Source organism: Rhinopithecus roxellana, chromosome 4, assembly GCF_007565055.1.
Source record: "Rhinopithecus roxellana isolate Shanxi Qingling chromosome 4, ASM756505v1, whole genome shotgun sequence".
Lineage (NCBI taxonomy): Eukaryota > Metazoa > Chordata > Mammalia > Primates > Cercopithecidae > Rhinopithecus > Rhinopithecus roxellana.
In genome coordinates, this window is record NC_044552.1 from 70,713,280 (window position 1) to 70,731,297 (window position 18,018).

The 18,018-nt window shown below is 44.9% G+C and overlaps 1 protein-coding gene across 5 annotated transcripts in view; it reads left to right on the forward strand.

Moving 5' to 3' along the window:
• TULP4 (TUB like protein 4) overlaps window positions 1-18,018 on the forward strand; it is a 287,789-nt gene that overhangs the window by 211,910 nt on the left and 57,861 nt on the right. For all 5 annotated transcript variants that reach the window (XM_030928937.1, XM_030928940.1, XM_030928938.1 and 2 more), the window contains 2 exons: window positions 12,220-12,400; window positions 15,345-15,479. In XM_030928937.1, coding sequence (XP_030784797.1) covers window positions 12,220-12,400; window positions 15,345-15,479 — 316 coding nt within the window. The remainder of the gene's footprint in view (window positions 1-12,219; window positions 12,401-15,344; window positions 15,480-18,018) is intronic.

Sequence of the window (18,018 nt, forward strand, 5' to 3'; positions counted from 1 at the left end):
ATTTAAAAATAATTAGTATGCAGATATCTTTCCAGAGATATTAAGGGATGAAAAATGAACTGTTATAGATACTCATATGCAGGTAAACGTTAAAACATTGGTCAGTTGAAAAGAAAATTCATTCACTTTTAAAAGATAAAGTCATGACTGAAGTACCAATTTAGAACTCAAGGAGATTCCCTAACTCCCCAAAGTATGCAAGTAATAAATGATTCTGGCAAGGCACAGTGGCATGTCCCTGTAGTTCCTGCTACTCAGGAGACTAAGGTGGGAGGATCCCTTGAGCCGAGGAGTTCTGGGCTGTGGTTTGCTATGTCATTCAGGTGTCTACAATACAGTTTACTTCCTGGGTGCAGGGGACCACCAGATTGTCTAATGGGGGGTGAGCCGGCTCAAGTCAGAAACTCCCATTAAAGCAGGTTAAAACTCCCGTGCTGATCAGGAATGGGATTGCACCTGTGAATAGCTACTGCACTTCAGCCTGGGCAACATAGTGAAACCCCATCTGTAAAAATAAAAAAATAAGTGATTCTGTAGGGATTTTTAAGTATATAATTTTTTAATTTGATTATGAAAAATTTCAGTAGCATATGAAAAATAAGGAATCTACATATTTTACATTTGCTTTTTTATCCCTTTCTTTTTTTCTTCTTTGCTGTATTTAAAGCGAATCCCAGATAGCATATCATTTCACCAGTACATACTTTAGTGTAAATCTCCTCAAAACGTGGCATCCTTCCATAACCACAGTGCCATTATCACACGTCATCTGTTCCTTTCTTGGAGGGAGGTTCTTGTTGGATTGAAGCACATAGTTTGAGTCTGGCTCTGCTCATGGCTCTGGAGGAGCACATCTGCAGCACTGGGGAGACACATGTCCCTGCTGAGGGCTTCCTTTGTCTTGCATAGTCAGAAAGGAAAAGATGGAACTTCAAAACAGTAGTATAACCCTTTGCTTTCTCAGCTAAAACCACCACTGTTTGTTTGTTTGTTTGTTTGAGACAGAGTTTCACTCTTGTCGCCCAGGCTGGAATGCAATGGTACGATCTCAGCTCACTGCAACCTCTGTCTCCTGGGTTCAAGTGATTCTCCCTCCTCAGCCTCCTGAGTAGCTGGGATTACAGGCGTGCACCACCATACCCAGCTCATGTTTGTATTTTGAGTGGAGACAGGGTTTCACCATGTTGGCCAAGCTGGTCTTGAACTCCTGACTTCAGGTGATCTGCCCGCCTCAGCCTCCCAAAACTGCGCCCAGCCCACAGTTTTATAATGAAAAGTAATTTACAGGCCGGGCACAGTGGCTCACACCTGTAATCCCAGCACTTGGGGAGCCCGAGGCGGGGGAATCACGACATCAGGAGATTGAGACCATCCTGGCTAACATGGTGAAAACCTGTCTCTACTAAAACTACAAAAAATTAGCCGGGCGTGGTGGCAGGCGCCTGTAGTCCCAGCTACTCGGGAGGCTGAGGCAAGAGAATCGCTTGAACCCGGGAAGCGGAAGTTGCAGTGAGCCGAGATCGCGCCACTGCGTTCCAGCCTGGGTGACAGAGCAAGACTCCGTCTCAAAAAAAAAAAAGTAATTTACTGATATTTGATGTATAAATATCAACTAACACATAGAAGAGGTCTATTCTTTGATAGAAAAAAAATCGAACTTCACAAAAGCAAAATGTCACAATTCATTATTTGCAAGGAGTTTTCTATTTGCCCTAAGAAAACATTTTCCTCTGTTGTCCCGTTAAGGCTGGCTGTAAGCACAATTCAGCCTCAACAACTGCCCCTCCCAGAGCAGTTCTCACTCCCACACAGGGCCCAGAGCAGCTCTCACTGCCACACAGGGTCCAGAGCAGCTCTCACTCCCACACAGGGTCCAGAGCAGCTCTCACTCCCACAGAGGGCCCAGAGCAGCTTGCCACACAGAGCAGCTCTCACTCCCTCACAGAGTAGCTCTCACTCCCACACAGGGCGGCTCTCACTCCCACACAGGGCACAGAGTAGCTCTCACTCCCACACAGGGCAGCTTTCACTCCCACACAGGGCAGCTCTCACTCCCACACAGGGCCCAGAGCAGCTCTCACTTCCACACAGGGCAGCTCTCACTCCACACAGGGCACAGCAGCTCTCACTCCCACACAGGGCACAGCAGCTCTCACTCCGACACAGGGCACAGCAGCTCTCACTCCCACACAGGGCAGCTCTCACTCCCACACAAAGCAGCTCTCACTCCGACACAGGGCAGCTCTCACTCCCACACAGGGCAGCTCTCACTCCCTCACAGGGCACAGAGCAGCTCTCACTCCCACACAGGGCACAGAGCAGCTCTCACTCCCGCACAGGGCACAGAGCAGCTCTCACTCCCGCACAGGGCACAGACCAGCTCTCACTCCCGCACAGGGCACAGAGCAGCTCTCACTCCCTCACAGGGCACAGAGCAGCTCTCACTCCCTCACAGAGCAGCTCTCTCTTCCTCCCTAAGCAGTTCTCACCTCCTCCCAGAGCAACTCTCTCCCTCCACCCACCCGGAGCAGCTCTCACTTCCTCAAAGAGCAGCTCTCACCTCCTTCCAGGAGCCTGCTGGTTTTGAATCCTGATGCTCAGTACAAGAAAAGAACATGATAATCTCTCACGCAAGCTCTTGTAGTGAGTGTTTCTTTCTTAAAAAAGAAATAAATCTGGCCTGGCGTGGTGGCTCACACTTCTAATTCCAGCACTTTGGGAGACCGAGGTGGGAGGATCACTGGAGCCCAGGATTGCAAGACCAGCAACATGGCAAAACCCTGTCTCTAAAAAAATACAAAAAGTTTCGGCGTGTGGGGACACACATGTAGTCTTAGCTGCTGGGGAGGCTGAGGGGGGAGGATTGCTTAAGCCCAGGAGGCTGAGGCTACAGTGAGCCATGATTGTGTCACTGCACTCCAGCCTGGATGATGGAGTGAGACCCTGTCTCAAAAAAAAAAAAAAAAAAAAAACCCACAAACCCACTAAAGTAAAACCCCACTGGTCAGCTCCTACACTGAAAACCCTTGCCAGTGACTGGTGAGTGCGTTATAAGTAGGTTAAAGGGCTGGTAGAGTGGAACTGCTGCTGGTAGCTCTTGGGGACTCAACTTTGCAATGAGATTTAGTCTAAGCCAACACAAAGAGTGATCCTTTTTCTTCCCTCCCATCAGATCTGCCCATGACTTTTTAGTAGTGTGAATACTACACAAGGGAAACCCATCTTTATTTTAAGCCCTGAACTAAACATATATAGGAATGGTTCTTGTCAAAATCAGCAAGGAGCACAGGAATCACAGCTAGGAGGATGAATTGCTCAGGAAAGAAGTTGGGAGACAGCCTCCCACCCTTCAGGGCTATCTTTATCCAACGATTGATACTGGTTCGTTTTTAGTTATTTCTTTTTGCATGTATTTGAGAAATTCTGTCGCACTTTGTGGAATAAAATATATTTCTTTAGAAGAAACAGGTGCAGCTACTATGTTTGTAGTTTTTCGTTTTGTCAGTGTTTTGGTTGACTGACGCGACAGTTAAGATGTCTAGAAATTAAGTGACCCTTTGTTATCTCTGGACTCAGGTGATGAATCACCAGATAGAGCACTATTAATGAATTATAAAATATGCTAAATAAAAATGTTTCTTGAGATTTACATTGAGTAAGCCAGGTGCAGTGACTCATGCCTGTAATCTGAGCACTTTGGGAGGCTGAGGGCGGTGGATCACCTTAGGTCAGGAGTTCGAGACCATCCCAGCCAACATGGGGAAACCCCGTATCTACTAAAATACAAAATTAGCTGGGCATGATGGCGCACGGCTATAATCCCAGCTAGTCAGGAGGCCGAGGTAGGAGAATCACTTGAACCTGAAGGCAGAGGTTACAGTGAGCCAAGATTGCACCACTGCACTCCAGCCCAGGTGACAAGAGTGAAACTCCATCTAAAAAAAGTTAGGTTAAGAATAAAAGATGAGGCCAGGCGCGATGGCTCATGCCTGTAATCCCAGCACTTTGGGAGGCCGAGACGGGCGGATCACGAGGTCAGGAGATCGAGACCATCCTGGCTAACCCGGTGAAACTCAGTCTCTACTAAAAAATACAAAAAAACTAGCCAGACGAGGTGGCGGGCACCTGCAGTCCCAGCTACTCAGGAGGCTGAGGCAGGAGAATGACATAAACCCGGGAGGTGAAGCTTGCAGTGAGCTGAGATCCGGCCACTGCACTCCAGCCTGGGCGGCAGAGCGAGACTCCATCTCAAAAATAAATAAATAAATAAAAAATAAAAGATGAGAGGAATGTATTCATATACACTGGCTCTTGTTACGTATACCTTCTTAAAGTCAGTTTCTTGTTAATGCAATGTTAGATTTTCTTCATATATCTTCATCAGTACCACGGCATGATGATGGCCTTGGTTTTGACACAGGGACCTTGCCTAAATGCCACCATTTAGCCAGGTGGTGAACTACAAAATTGATCTTCCTAGGGTTCCACATGGCATTGCTGCTCTACAGCCCCTGCCCTTGACATTGAATATGTCCTTGTATGTGTCAGGAGGGGTGAGATGTGCTGTTTCACATGTGTTCACCACCAGGACAAAGGCTCACTCCTTCTGGTCAGGACTCTCTGGGCCCTCTTCTCAGCTGGACCTCAACCTTGGCCTCTAAAAACTGCATACTCCCAGCATAAATGGTTTCATCCACACCGTCTTTTTCCTTCCCACACACACACCCTGGAGCAAACACTGGCATAGTTTCTTTTTTTTTGTTTGTTTGTTTTTTTTTGTTTTGGAGATAGAGTCTCACTCTGTCGCCCAGGCTGGAGTGCAGTGGTGCGATCTCGGCTCACTACAAGCTCCGCCTCCCGGATTCACGTCATTCTTCTGCCTCAGCCTTCCAAGTAGCTGGGACTACAGGTGCCCAACACCACGCCCGGCTAATTTTTTTGTTATATTTTTTAGTAGAGACGGGGTTTCACCATGTTGGTCTGGCTGGAACACTGGCACAGTTTCTAACAACTCAAGACCGTGTCCTGAGGATGACTGCTCCAGCTTTCTTACGTTCCTGCCTGGAAGAGAGGCTGCCGAGAGAATCAACTGTTTGATAGGGCCCATCTCCCAGGCTTTGTGAGAGAGTAGGGGCCTAATTTTGATAAGCTCCAGTTAGTAAAGCCAGAGAGCCTAATCACATTGACAGCCTCCTTCCTGCTTTTCAGTTATTTCTCCTTCCCTGGCTACAGCCCATGCCTCCCTCCTCCTCCCTCATTCTCCCTGCTGCAGCATTTATTATGGATTAAATATTTGTCCTTCCTGCATTAACTCAGGTCGCGTTTGGCTTGTCATTGGCACCGGTCACAAGTGCTGTTGGGTCTGCTCGCACCACTGTTGCCCAGCCGCCACTGGTAGCACAGACCAGCAAGTCCTTTCCTCTCTGCTCGTTTGTTGAGAAGTTTATCAGTAGCCATGGGAAAAAATTGCTCTTTTCATCATATTTAGAAGTATATTTCAATGTGTTTTGAAGAGTTGTAAAATTTTGAAATGGGAAGGCATTTGAAGCTGACACTTGGGAGGCAGAATGATGAACCTTACTAAGGCGCTAGGACTCAAAGTAGGATGAACCCCACTAGCTGACCCCTAGGCCCGATTCTTTGCAAAGGAAAGGATGTTTCCCCAACAGGCTCAGACTGCACACCAAAAGGCCAAGCACATTCCAACGTCTCTTGGGGTCTTCTGATCAAAGTACACATGCACCTTCCCGGGCCTCTTGGTGAGTGGCTACCCTGGGCAGTTATGCCTTACTTCAAAGAGCTGATATAGGGCTATATTCCTGAAGCATACCTTTCTTCCTCATTCAATGTATATTTAGATGTATTTTTAATAGTATATTCACATGGTATAAAATACTAAATGTTCCATAGGACATATGATGTGAAGATCCCTCCTTCTATCCCCAAGCTGACCAGAGGTAACGTGTTTTCAGTTACTTGTGTACCCTGCTGGAGATATTCCAGTTAAATGCCGTTTTTTTTTTTTTTTTTTTTTTTTTTTTTTTTTTGAGATGGAGTTTTGCTCTTGTCCCCCAGGCTCCTGGAATACAATGGCGCGATCTCTGCTCACTGCAATCTCCACCTCCTGGGCTCAAGCAATTCTCCTGCCTCAGCCTCCCAGCCAAGTAGCTGGGGTTACAGGCGTCCACCACCATACCCGGCTAATTTTTTTTTTTTTTTTTTTGAGACAGAGTCTTGCTCTGTCGCCAGGCTGGAGTGCAGTGGCACAATCTTGGCTCACTGCAACCTCCGCCTCCTGGATTCAAGCGATTCTCCTGCCTCCGCCTCTGGAGTAGCTGGGACTATAGGCGTGTGCCACCATGCCCAGCTAATTCTTGTATTTTTAGTAGAGACAGGCTTTCACCATGTTGGTCCCGATGGTCTCAATCTCCTGACCTCATGATCCACCTGCCTTGGCCTCCCAAAGTGCTGGGATTACAGACGTGAGCCACCGTGCCCGGCCAATTTTTTTATTTTTAGTAGAGATGGTGTTTCACCATGTTGGCCAGGCTGGTTTTGAACTCGTGACCTCAAATGATCTGCCCGTCTTGGCCTCCCAAAGTGCTGGGATTACAGTCATGAGCTACCATGCCTGGCCATAAATGTATTTTTGTATTGGTCCTGTAGTCAGACTATTCTCTACTCCCAGAAATTGATATATGGGTATGTCTTAGAAGGATGAATAAACTTAAAAATGGAGCCTGAAAGATTTGGAGAAGAATATTCTGGTAATGGGAATCATTTAACATTAAATTTGAGGCCTGAGGCAGAATACCTCCTTCTTTGAAAATCTTTAGGCATGGGAGAGTCTCTCATCTTAATGGGTTAGTTTATAAGTGGTCTTTTCTTCAGTGAGGAGATGAGATGACTTCCAAATTATTTTACCCTGAAGATTCAGATTTAGGAGTGGTTGTAATAGTCAACTTTGAAATTACATTTCATCTTAAAAAAAAAAAAAAACAGGAAATATTCTGTTAATTGAGCAGTTCTGTCATTTACAACTGTCTGATTTCAGTGACTGTTTATTTAGTTCCAAAATATTCAAGTCTGGCCTTGAAGCACATCTGAAGGCCAGTGTTCTGAAACCCAGCAGGAGGTCTTAAAAAAGTTTTTGGCCAGGCACGGTGGCTCACACCTGTAATCCCAGCACTTTGAGGGGCTGAGGCAGGCGGATCACGAGGTCAGGAGATCGAGACCATCCTGGCTAACATGGTAAAAAATTACTTGTACTTGAACATGTACTAAAAAATACAAAAAATTAGCTGGGCGTGGTGGCGGGCGCCTGCAGTCCCAGCTATCTGAGAGGCTGAGGCAGGAGAATGGCATGAACCCGGGAGGTGGAGATTGCAGTGAGCCGAGATTGCACCACTGCACTCCAGCCTGGGCAACAGAGCGAGACTCCATCTTGAAAATAAAAAAAAAAAATTTTTTTTTTTTTTTTTTTACTTTAGCCGCATCTTAGAACAAAAAGAGTTCCTTCCAAGGAAAAGGAGGGGCATCATGGCTGTTTTTTCATTTCTCTGTCTCCAGCTACACATGCATGCCACCAGAGGTGCTAAGGTCACTAGGAGGGATTTGTAATCAGTTTTTTAGTGTATTCCCCCAGCCTTTAGTCATAAAAGTAAGTAAGTGGGAAAAAGTCACCTCCTTCAGGAACTAGTTCCAATACTACAAATTAAACTCTGTTGCAAAAGAGTGAACATTTTGGAAAGTATGTGTTATTGAAGTTGACATTTCCCAACATGGTTTTATTCAACAATTTAGATGTGTAGGGTCCAAAGATAAAGGTACTGATGAGATACCACGGCTTCCAAAATAGAAGTCTTTTCAATGATTTTATATCCTCTCTTCTCCCCCTTTGGTTGTGGCTTGGTTTATTTTAAACTACTGATAATAATTGTGTTTATTTTTAAATAATTGCATCTAAAATAGTTTAGAATGGAGTACATTGAAATAAAGAGATTATATATGGATATCATAATTGCATTGCTGTGTGTGTGTGTGTGTGTGTGTGTGTGTGTGTGTGTGTGTGTGTATGTCAGAGTCTTGCTTAGTCACCCAAGCTGGAGTGCATTGGCGCAATCGTGGCTCACTGCAGCCTTCAACTCCTGGGCTGTAGTGATCCTCCCGCCTCAGCCTCCCCAGGAGCTAGCACTGCAGGTGCTCACCACCATGCCCTGATACATTTTTTTGTTTTTTTGTAGAGGACAGGGTCTCACCTTGTTGACCAGGCTGGTTTCAAACTCCTGACTTAAAGTGATCCTCCCATCTCAGCTTCACAAAGTGCTGGGATTATAGGTGCTTGGCCGTGTTGCTATTAGAAACTGCCCTGCAATGAGTATATTCAAGGCTGCAAAGTAAACCGAACCCAGCGAGGCAGCCATTGAACTGGTATGACTTAACCTGTATGTCTCTACTGCTTATTTTGTCCTGGTATATGCATTACAGAGGGAGCATTGGCCCTGCCAATACCTGAAGCCTAGAGTTCATCACAGGAAACAGCAGGAAAATATGGGACAGAAATGTCCATGATTCATCCTTGAAAGTGTTTTTTGGGGATAGTTTTATGGGAGGATTTGGGAATTGGTTTATAAAGAAGAAAGGAAGGAGATTGCTCCTTCATTTTTGTAGGGAAACTTGGGCAAATGTTTGGGCAGAAATTTATTTATATTCATTGAGTCATTGAGTGAATGAGAACCTGGGAGTGCAGACCTGCCCTTGAGATGCTTGTGGTTTACTGGCAGACAGGCACACAAAACCAGAACCAAGTTCAGAATGCTGTGGGGGCCATCGTTAGAGCAAGATTAATTCTGTGTGGTGGGGCCCAGAAGCCTTTAAACATGATGTCTGAGCACTGCTGTGAACCAGCTGGTGTACTAGACATTGGAGATAAAGCACAAGCCTCAGTCTTTGCTTGACGCGATCTGGTTGTGTGTGTGTTGCTCAGGAAAGGATGCAATCATGCGTTTGATCTTAAGACATGTTGACACTGAGGACCTTTGGCACATCTTTGGGAAATGACAGGAATGCAGTTGCATGTGAGAGTCTGGGACTCGGGACAAAGGCCTGTGCAGCGAGTCAGCTATGAATGGGATCCTTGAGGCTATAGGCATGATTGTGGTTTCCTAGAGAGAAAAGGACCTATAGCTGAGCCTGGGGAGCACTAGCACAGAGAATTCTAGAAACAAGAGCACCAGCCCAGTCAGAACACATTCATTACTTGACCAACATTAAAGAGCAGAAGCAGCAGAGATTGATGCACTTGCCATATGTATATTCATTATTATTAGGCTGTCAATCTTGTTCTTCTGAAATCCTTTGCTCACATAAGCTTTATCTCATTAAAAGTGATTAGGCATGAAAAGAAGGTGTATTGGAAGAAATTTTTAAAAATCTGATTTCATATGGTATCACTGTTATTCAGTTGTCTATGACATACTTGTTCCAAAACAGAGTAATTTCTTCCGTCATTGCTTGATAACTAAACTGTCAGTGCTGCTTTTCCCATTTTTTCCAATCTTAATAGTGTTTTTGTCTTCCTGTGGGAGCTGTAGTTGGAATTAATTAATGGTCGTGGATTTGGGGCCTGCCCTTTTTGTTCTGTTTTGCTTTAGTGTGATACTAAACTCTGATAACTTAATCAGTCCTTTATTCAGGAATTATATGTATGTACTCTCATCTGTCCTTTCTTCTCTAAAATGGAAAAACGAGTATTAATTCAAAAGACCTTTAATGCAGAGGTATTTCCTCCCTTTTGCAAATACTTCTTGTGTTGTACACCATGACAGGGCCTAGGGAGGTACTGTTGAGCAAAGCTGATGTGGTTCAGGTCTCTGCTTGGGCTGCTATAACAAAATACCACAGACCAAGGGGCTTAAACAACAGACATTGATTTCTCACAATTCTGGAGGCTGGCAAGCCTAAGATCAAAGCGCCAGCCAATTTGGTTCCTGGTGGAGGCTGACTCCTGGCTTCCTTCTCCCTGGGTCCTCACATAGCCTTTCCTCAGTGCTTGGGGGTAGCAAGAGCGCTTGCAAGCTCGGGTCTCTCATACTCTTCTTATATGGGCACTAATCCCGTCGTGGGTGCCCTACCCTCTCGACCTTGTCTAAACCGAGTCATCCCCCAGAGACCTCACCTCCAGATACCATCAACATAAATTGGGGAGGCAGGCTGCTCATAAACATTCAGTCCATAACAGTCCATCGCCTCAAAAGCTTATAGTGTAACTAGGGGTCAGAAATCACACAATCCCACAGTAAAGGGATGAGAATAGTGATAAATGTGGCGATGGGTACAGCTCAGTTAAAGTTATAAGAAGTCATATTTCGTATTTATTGTCGTTGAAAACTGCTCACCAAGCACATTAAATATCTGCCTCTTCCAGGACTTCAGCAGGTCTGTGACCCATGCTCCAGTGTCTTGATCCCTACACCTGTGTCACGTGAAGGCTTTGTAGCTATGCCATCAGATACTAATTTTTTTTTCTTGACAGCTAAAATTTCACCTTTTTCTAAAATGAATTCCATGGTGTTCCTAGTAATTATGTCTTTCCAGTAATGAATTAATTGCTGCATCTGGAGGCAAATTGTTTTAGCCTTTTTTAGTGTTCATTAAAATATAGATCATATTTAAGGGAATATTTGATGAATAATTTATTCTAAAATAGCTCTGTGAATTCTGTGAACTTTCTGCAGGCAGTCTCTCAGTCATCAGTATTTATATCCTAAAATTGCCTTTTGCTTGTCACCGACTTTAATGCATTCATTTAGCAATAAATATTTATTGAGTGCCTGCATTGTACACAAAGCTCTGTTAGGTGCCAGGGATATAGCTATGGACTGTCTCTGCCCCCAAGGAGCTTCACATTAAAATCTCAAGCAAAAAGAAGCAAAAAATGGAAAAAGCCTTAACCAGCTCTCCCTTTGGGTAAATTCTAGCCTTTCTAGTCAGACAGCCTTGGCTTGATCACTTAATGCCTTTGTCAGCCTACTTGGCCTCTCTGAAGTTGTTTGTGTGTTTGTAAAGTGGAGATAACTTGCATGATTGTTGCAATGAGATGCTGATGGATAGACAGATCCCATTAGACACAAAAGATGTAAAGTTTTTAATGGCAACCAATGCAGAAACTGCAGACATCATCACACAGAGCAGAAGATAATGCAATGTGATGCACCTTGGTGGAGGTCCTGCTGCCCAGGCACCAGGATTCCTCTCAGGATGTCCCACTGGTGGCACCACCAGTGTTATTGTTTGGTTGGTGGCGGCAGGGGGATGTTCAGCAGCTGTGAGGTGTCCCTTTGCCGCTGTCATGGAGGGGAGCATCCAGCCTTCCTCTACCCAGACTGTTCTTTAACTCTGGCCATGTACCTGTCTGTACTACCCAGCATGCTCCTGAGTGTGTGCTCTGAGATGGGTGAAGCCAAGGAAAGTGTCTGAGGAGCAGCCCTCAGCACACTGTGGTAGCAAAAGCCCAACTGGGCCACCCCAGCAAAACTAGTACCTAACTCATGGTTTTGACAGTTAATGAGGCAGAGCTTTCAGCATAGTGTTTAGTGCAAAGTACTTAATATTTTAATACTATTACTACATCCTTAAATTAATCATAAATTAATACATTAATGCCATTATTATTCTCAGTGAAGTAAAACATTCAACATTGGAAATAAAACATTGTTTCAGGAGGATCTTCTTTTCCAGATATGGTTAGATAACATGCTTACATAACCCAATGTATTTTCTCTTGGGTCAAACATAAACCTAAGCTTTTTCTTCTAAATTTGAGAAAATTATAACAACAAATCTCTGCTGCTGCTTTGTTTTCCAGAAAAGTAAATGAATATTTTCCTAACTCCTCTCCTCCAATCAAAAATACAAAGCAAAACCCCTGCAAATAGTATAACAGTGATTTTGCTGGTACTATTTGAAAACATCCATGCAATATAATATACTCATTCTGCTGTTAGTCACATTTCAGTATTAGAAGACTAAAATTCTTGCAGGAATAGCCAGCAGAGGTTCTTAACATTTTGTGTCACTGTGCTATTGTTACTTAACTAGCAATTTTTAGTTCTAAATATATATTGTCTTCCTAAAACAAATTGAGGCAACAAGGTGTGCCAGAAACTGACCCTTGCTGCCACTTGGTCAGAGGTCAGAGGTCCCTGTCTTGGATTGCAGGTGCTGTTTGGCACGGCTGATGGGCAGGTGATTGTCATGGATTGCCACGGCAGGATGCTGGCCCACGTCCTCCTGCACGAGTCAGACGGCGTCCTCGGCATGTCCTGGAACTACCCAATCTTCCTGGTGGAGGACAGCAGTGAGAGCGACACGGACTCAGATGACTATGCCCCTCCCCAAGGTACTCATTGGCCCTACTTTCCTTGTCACTGACCAGAAGGACAAGGAAGGGCGCTGGAGGGGAGTAGACTGATGTAGAGGAGGGAGGGTGAAGGACCACAACACCTATGGCACCCGGGCTTCTTGGGAAGAGTTCTCAAGCTGAAATGCAAGGTAGGGCTGGCCTCATCTAGATGTGACTGTCTCCCCCCTGTTGTCCCTTTTCTCAGAATCACTGGTCGAATTGATTACACTTAATTCGCTTAGCTTTTCCTAGATATAAAGTGAGACGCATGGCTCTTCCTGTGTCCCTGAGGTATGGTGGGGCTTAGCTGCTTAGTGACAATAAAGAAAGCTAAAGATGAAAAATTCTGTGCTATTATTATAACTTAATATGTGATATATCCAAATCCCCAATGTTATTAAAGCCTGTGGCTTTAGGTGCATGAGAAAAGGATTTGTTCTGCCATAATGAAGGCCGGCACCTTGGGCAAATAACTCCACATTTCTGTCTATCCTCTTTATTTTGGGCAGAAGCTCTCCTCCTTCTCAGGTCAAAAAGACCTGCTGCCTCTGTGTATACACCACTTGGTGTTGAATACTCTTGGTGGGGATAACTTCAAATTCTAGCCACCTTAACCTCTAGGAGGTCTCCAGAATCAGTGTACAGCACTGGCCTACTCTGTTGGCTCTTCACCAGCATCCCATCCCCTGTACCCATCTCATCTAAAAAAAGTTGACATACAATAATTGTACATATTCATGAGGTACATTGTGATGGTTTGATACACATAATGTATAGTGATCAGATCATTTTAATTAACATATTCATCTCAAACATTTGTCACTTCTTTGTGTTGGGAACATTCAATATCCTCATTCTAGGTATTTGAAACTATATAAAATGATAACATGCTATTGTTAACTATAGTCATCCTACAGTGGTATAGAACACTAGGATTTAGCCTTCCTACCTAGCTGTAACCACCTCATTTTGGGGAGTGGGACTGGCTTCTTGATTAGAAGTGGTCACACTGCCACAGGCTTCTATCCTTAGCCTGGCAGAGCTGTGCTTAGACTGCTGTGTGCCCTTCATAGTCAAAGGGTACAGTGGGTGGTTTCTAACCTTTCCTGCCACTGTGGGGCATGTCGTCCTGTGAAGGGCTGTTCTGGGGGAAATTATAGAAATTTTCTCCCCTGTCAGTGTCTGCCTCCATTGGAACCTGCAGTATTCTCATGTTGTCTTCTCTTTCCTGCCACAGCACGTTATGCTCCCCAGCAGCAGACACATGTGTGTATACACACACACATTCATTCATTCATTTTAGGAGAAGGCATTCACATGTGAAAAACAGTTGAGATTAATGGTAGTGTTTTAGGACCAGTGGCTTGAGGGCTGTTTATGGGTGTTCCTAGCACCCATAAAGCAGTTTAGGAGTTAACCATCCCCTTTCCTAATAGAATACCAGCCTTGAGAGAGGTGTTGGTCATATTTCTACAGCCTCATAATAGTAAAGTCAGTGTCTTCATCACATGGACTCAGGATACTCTTAGAACTCCTCTTTAGTGGGTCAAATCCAGATTTACTTACCTCCATTTTATTATTGAAAAAAAAAAAAAAAAAAATCAAGGGGCCAGGCACAGTGGCTCACGCCTGTAATCCCAGCACTTTGAGAGGCCAAGGCGGGTGGATCATGAGGTCAGGAGATCAAGACCATCCTGGCTAACACACTGAAACCCCGTCTCTACTAAAAATACAAAACAAAACAAAAATTAGCCGGGTGTGGTGGTGGGCTCCTGTAATCCCAGCTACTCAGGAGTCTGAGACAGGAGAATGGTGTGAACCCAGGAGGTGGACCCTGCAGTGAGAACCAAGATCACGCCACTGCACTCCAGCCTGGGCAACAGAGTGAGACTCCGTCTCAAAAAAAAAAAAAAAAAAAAAAAAAAACACAAGATCCAGAGACCAAGTTTATAAAGCAAGTCTAGAATAAGTCCAAGAATAGAATTCAGTCCCTGGTTGCTCCTCCAGGCAGTTGCCCTTTTCAGAAGTTCAGAAGCAGGGGGTCAGTTTAGAGGATAACAGGTGACAAGTGTTCACCTTTCACATGCAACAAGCTTCTTCTTAGTGGCCTAGGGAATTTGAGGGCAGAGGTCGGTATAGTGCAGTGTCATGATGTAAAGCAAAGCAATAATTGGGCTTCCTCTGCAGACAGATGGCAGGCAGGCCCGCCTTGATGGCTGCTAAGATGAGCCCAGTGTGGGGTGAAGCCTACAGGAGCCTTCTGAAAACCTTGATCTATCTAGGCATCTAGGAAGGGCTTACTTTTGCTTTTTCAAACACCCTGTGAAAGACCAGGTCCGTGGTCCATCATGGCCCCTTCTTTAATGTCTGCATGAGTGCAGGGTTTTCCTTATGCCGGCTGTGCTCCGCAGGTGCAGCAAGCCTCTATGAGCCACATTTAGCCCAGCCTTCTCTCCAAATATGGGTGGGCCACTGTGGCTGCTTATTTTCTGTAACATTCAACGGAAGAGGAGTTAGTCTTGAAAAGCAATTTTTTTCTCTTTTAGACCATAATTAAGAAAATGTTTTTACCCCTCCTCCTACCATCCCTGGATGTTGTATGACATTAAAATAATTTATGTCTCTATATCATTAGAACCATGTAACACATTAACATCAAGGTAGTAAACTTTCACACATATTCTCACCACTCACCAATTGCCCCCAGGGCTGTCTCTCTAGTGTCCTGCTTCTTACTCACGAATTCTCTGTTAGTGCCCACTGATGGCCCTTGTGTAGTTCCTGAATGATGTAGAATGCTTCATTCAGGTAGCATCCCAATCCAGAGCAGGATCTGCATTGTCAGGCTATTTCTAAGGCACCATGCAAGATTGCAGCTTTGGGAACCTGGATTTGGGTGGTGTGCTTCCCTCCTTTTCACCTGGCACTTGTGTTCCTGCAGATGGTCCAGCAGCGTATCCCATCCCAGTGCAGAACATCAAGCCTCTGCTCACCGTCAGCTTCACCTCGGGAGACATCAGCTTAATGAGCAACTACGATGACTTGTCTCCCACGGTCATCCGCTCAGGGCTGAAAGGTACAGAATACTGCACACACCCCAAGCCTGCAGACCAGGCCTGCGTGTGTTTGCTTCAAGGCTGGTCTTGTACACCCTGTGCTTACTGATTCCTGTCCTCTGTGGTGACCCCTTCTGGGCTTCATGGAGTCTGTTAACTAAAGCCGCTCCCTCTTCACTCCTTTGCTTATCTGACAAGTCCATAGCTAGTCTTATCTCAAAGGGAGATTCCTGACATTCAGTCTTTGTCTTAACCTGCTCTTTTCCTCACTATGGCAAGAATGATCCTCTCTCAGGTGTACAAGTGTGTTTGTATCTGGCTTACACGTGTCTGCACAATAAACGGACTGCAGCACCTGCCATCCCTGAGGGAGCAGATGGTGCACAAGCCGTCATTTACACAGAAGCCCCTGTGATTTTAAGAACCTGGCAGGCTTATTAAGAAGCTGATCATTGTGCGATAAAGTTACGTTGAAAGACTTGTGAAGGTTCTGCAATTACTAGACTGAGACATTGATGTGAAGGGCAGCAGTCAAGTGCTGATACCTTCCTGATAGATATTATGAGTGTTGTTATCTCAAAAGAAAATCAGTGGGCATAGGCATTTGGAGTGTTGTGAATTTTTTAATTCGAGGCTACTGCTGATGTTGTTGACTCCACTGATGTGAGTTCTATGGAAAAACAATCTGTCTCTTCAGGGTTGAATGGTACAATGTAAAAAGGTTTTAAAATTCAATACCTGGCTGCCTCTGACCCTTGATGTTTAAGGGACCTCCTGTAATCTGAATGAGGATATAGGAGACAAGGCAGGAACTTTGGTATAACTCACTACTGTCATTCAAAACTGGCCATCAGTCTAGGGAGTCATTACTGTGTGCTGCTGCTGCTGCTTGCCTGAATTCTTCAGCAATCACAGGGATGTAAAGTCTAGGCAGGGCGCAGTGGCTCACGCCTGTAATCCCAGCACTTTGGGAGGCCGAGGTGGACGGATCACGAGGTCAGGAGTTCAAGACCAGCCTGGCCAACATTGTGAAACCCTGTCTCTACTAAAAATACACAAATTAGCTGGGCGTGGTGGCAGATGCCTGTAATCCCAGCTACTTGGGAGGCTGAGGCAGGAGAATTGCTTGAACTTGGGAGGTGGAGGTTGCAGTGATCTGAGATCGAGCTACTGCACTCCAGCCTGAGTGACAGAGCAAGACTCTGTCTCAGAAAAAAAAAAAAAATTAGCCAGGTGTGGTGGTGTGTGCCTATAGTCCCAGCTACTTGGGAGGCTGAGGCAGGAGAATCGCTTGAACCTGGGAGGTGGAGGTTGCAGTGAGCCGAGACTGCACCATTGCATTCCGGCCTGGGCGACAGAGCGAGACGCTGTCTCAAGAAAAATAAAAGAGGCCGGGCGCGGTGGCTCAAGCCTGTAATCCCAGCACTTTGGGAGGCTGAGACGGGTGGATCACGAGGTCAGGAGATCGAGACCATCCTGGCTAACACGGTGAAACCCCGTCTCTACTAAAAATACAAAAAACTAGCCGGGCAAGGTGGCGGGCGCCTGTAGTCCCAGCTACCCGGGAGGCTGAGGCAGGAGAATGGCGTGAACCTGGGAGGGGGAGCTTGCAGTGAGCTGAGGTCTGGCCACTGCACTCCAGCCTGGGCGACAGAGCGAGACTCTGTCTCAAAAAAAAAGAAAAAAATAAAGAAAAAGAAAAGAATCAAGTCTATATACTTAACTGTTGATTGGCAAGAATCATACCTGCCTCAGCACCCCCTCATGTAATTATTCTGTTTTTACGCTATAGAATATTTTTGGAAGCATATTACACACCCTCTTTGGGGCATCCCAATCTACTGTCTCAGGACTATAATTATAAGGAATTATTTAGGCTGTAAACTCCTGAGGGACATGAATGATGCTGAAGTCCTTTTTATCACACATACGCCGTGGTAGGAGCTGAGTACCTATTTTTTGTGGTGGTGATGAACTTAAATTCCTGTGCTTGTCTGTAAATTTTTTTCTGAATGTTCTGTCTTTCATGGAGCTAAAACACAAGGATGTAATTCCTAATGTATTTATAATCCATGCTTAGCCTTTTTCTTCGAAATTCTGTTTTTAAACCTTTAAACCAAATTTATTAATTTTTTGAGAACCTGCCTCTAGTTCTGGAATCCTGAACTTTGTTTCTCTACCAAATATCTGGTGAAGACTGAACATAATGCAATTACCACTCAGTTCCTTTTTATTCTTTACAGGGGGAATTTTTCCAATTTTTTATCACCCTGCTTATGGAAACTTTATTTTTTACCCTTTGAATATGCCCAAGGTGTTGGAGCAGCATTTCTCTTTTTTTTTTTTTTTTTTTTTTTGAGATGGAGTTTTGCTCTTGTTGCCCAGGCTGGAGTGCAATGGCACGATCTTGACTCACTGCGACTTCTGCCTCCCAGGTTCAAGTGATTCTCCTGTCTCAGCCTCCCGAGTAGCTGGGATTACAGGCGCATGCCACCACACCTGGCTAATTTTTGTATTTTTAGTAGAGACGGGGTTTCATCGTATTGGTCAGGCTGGTCT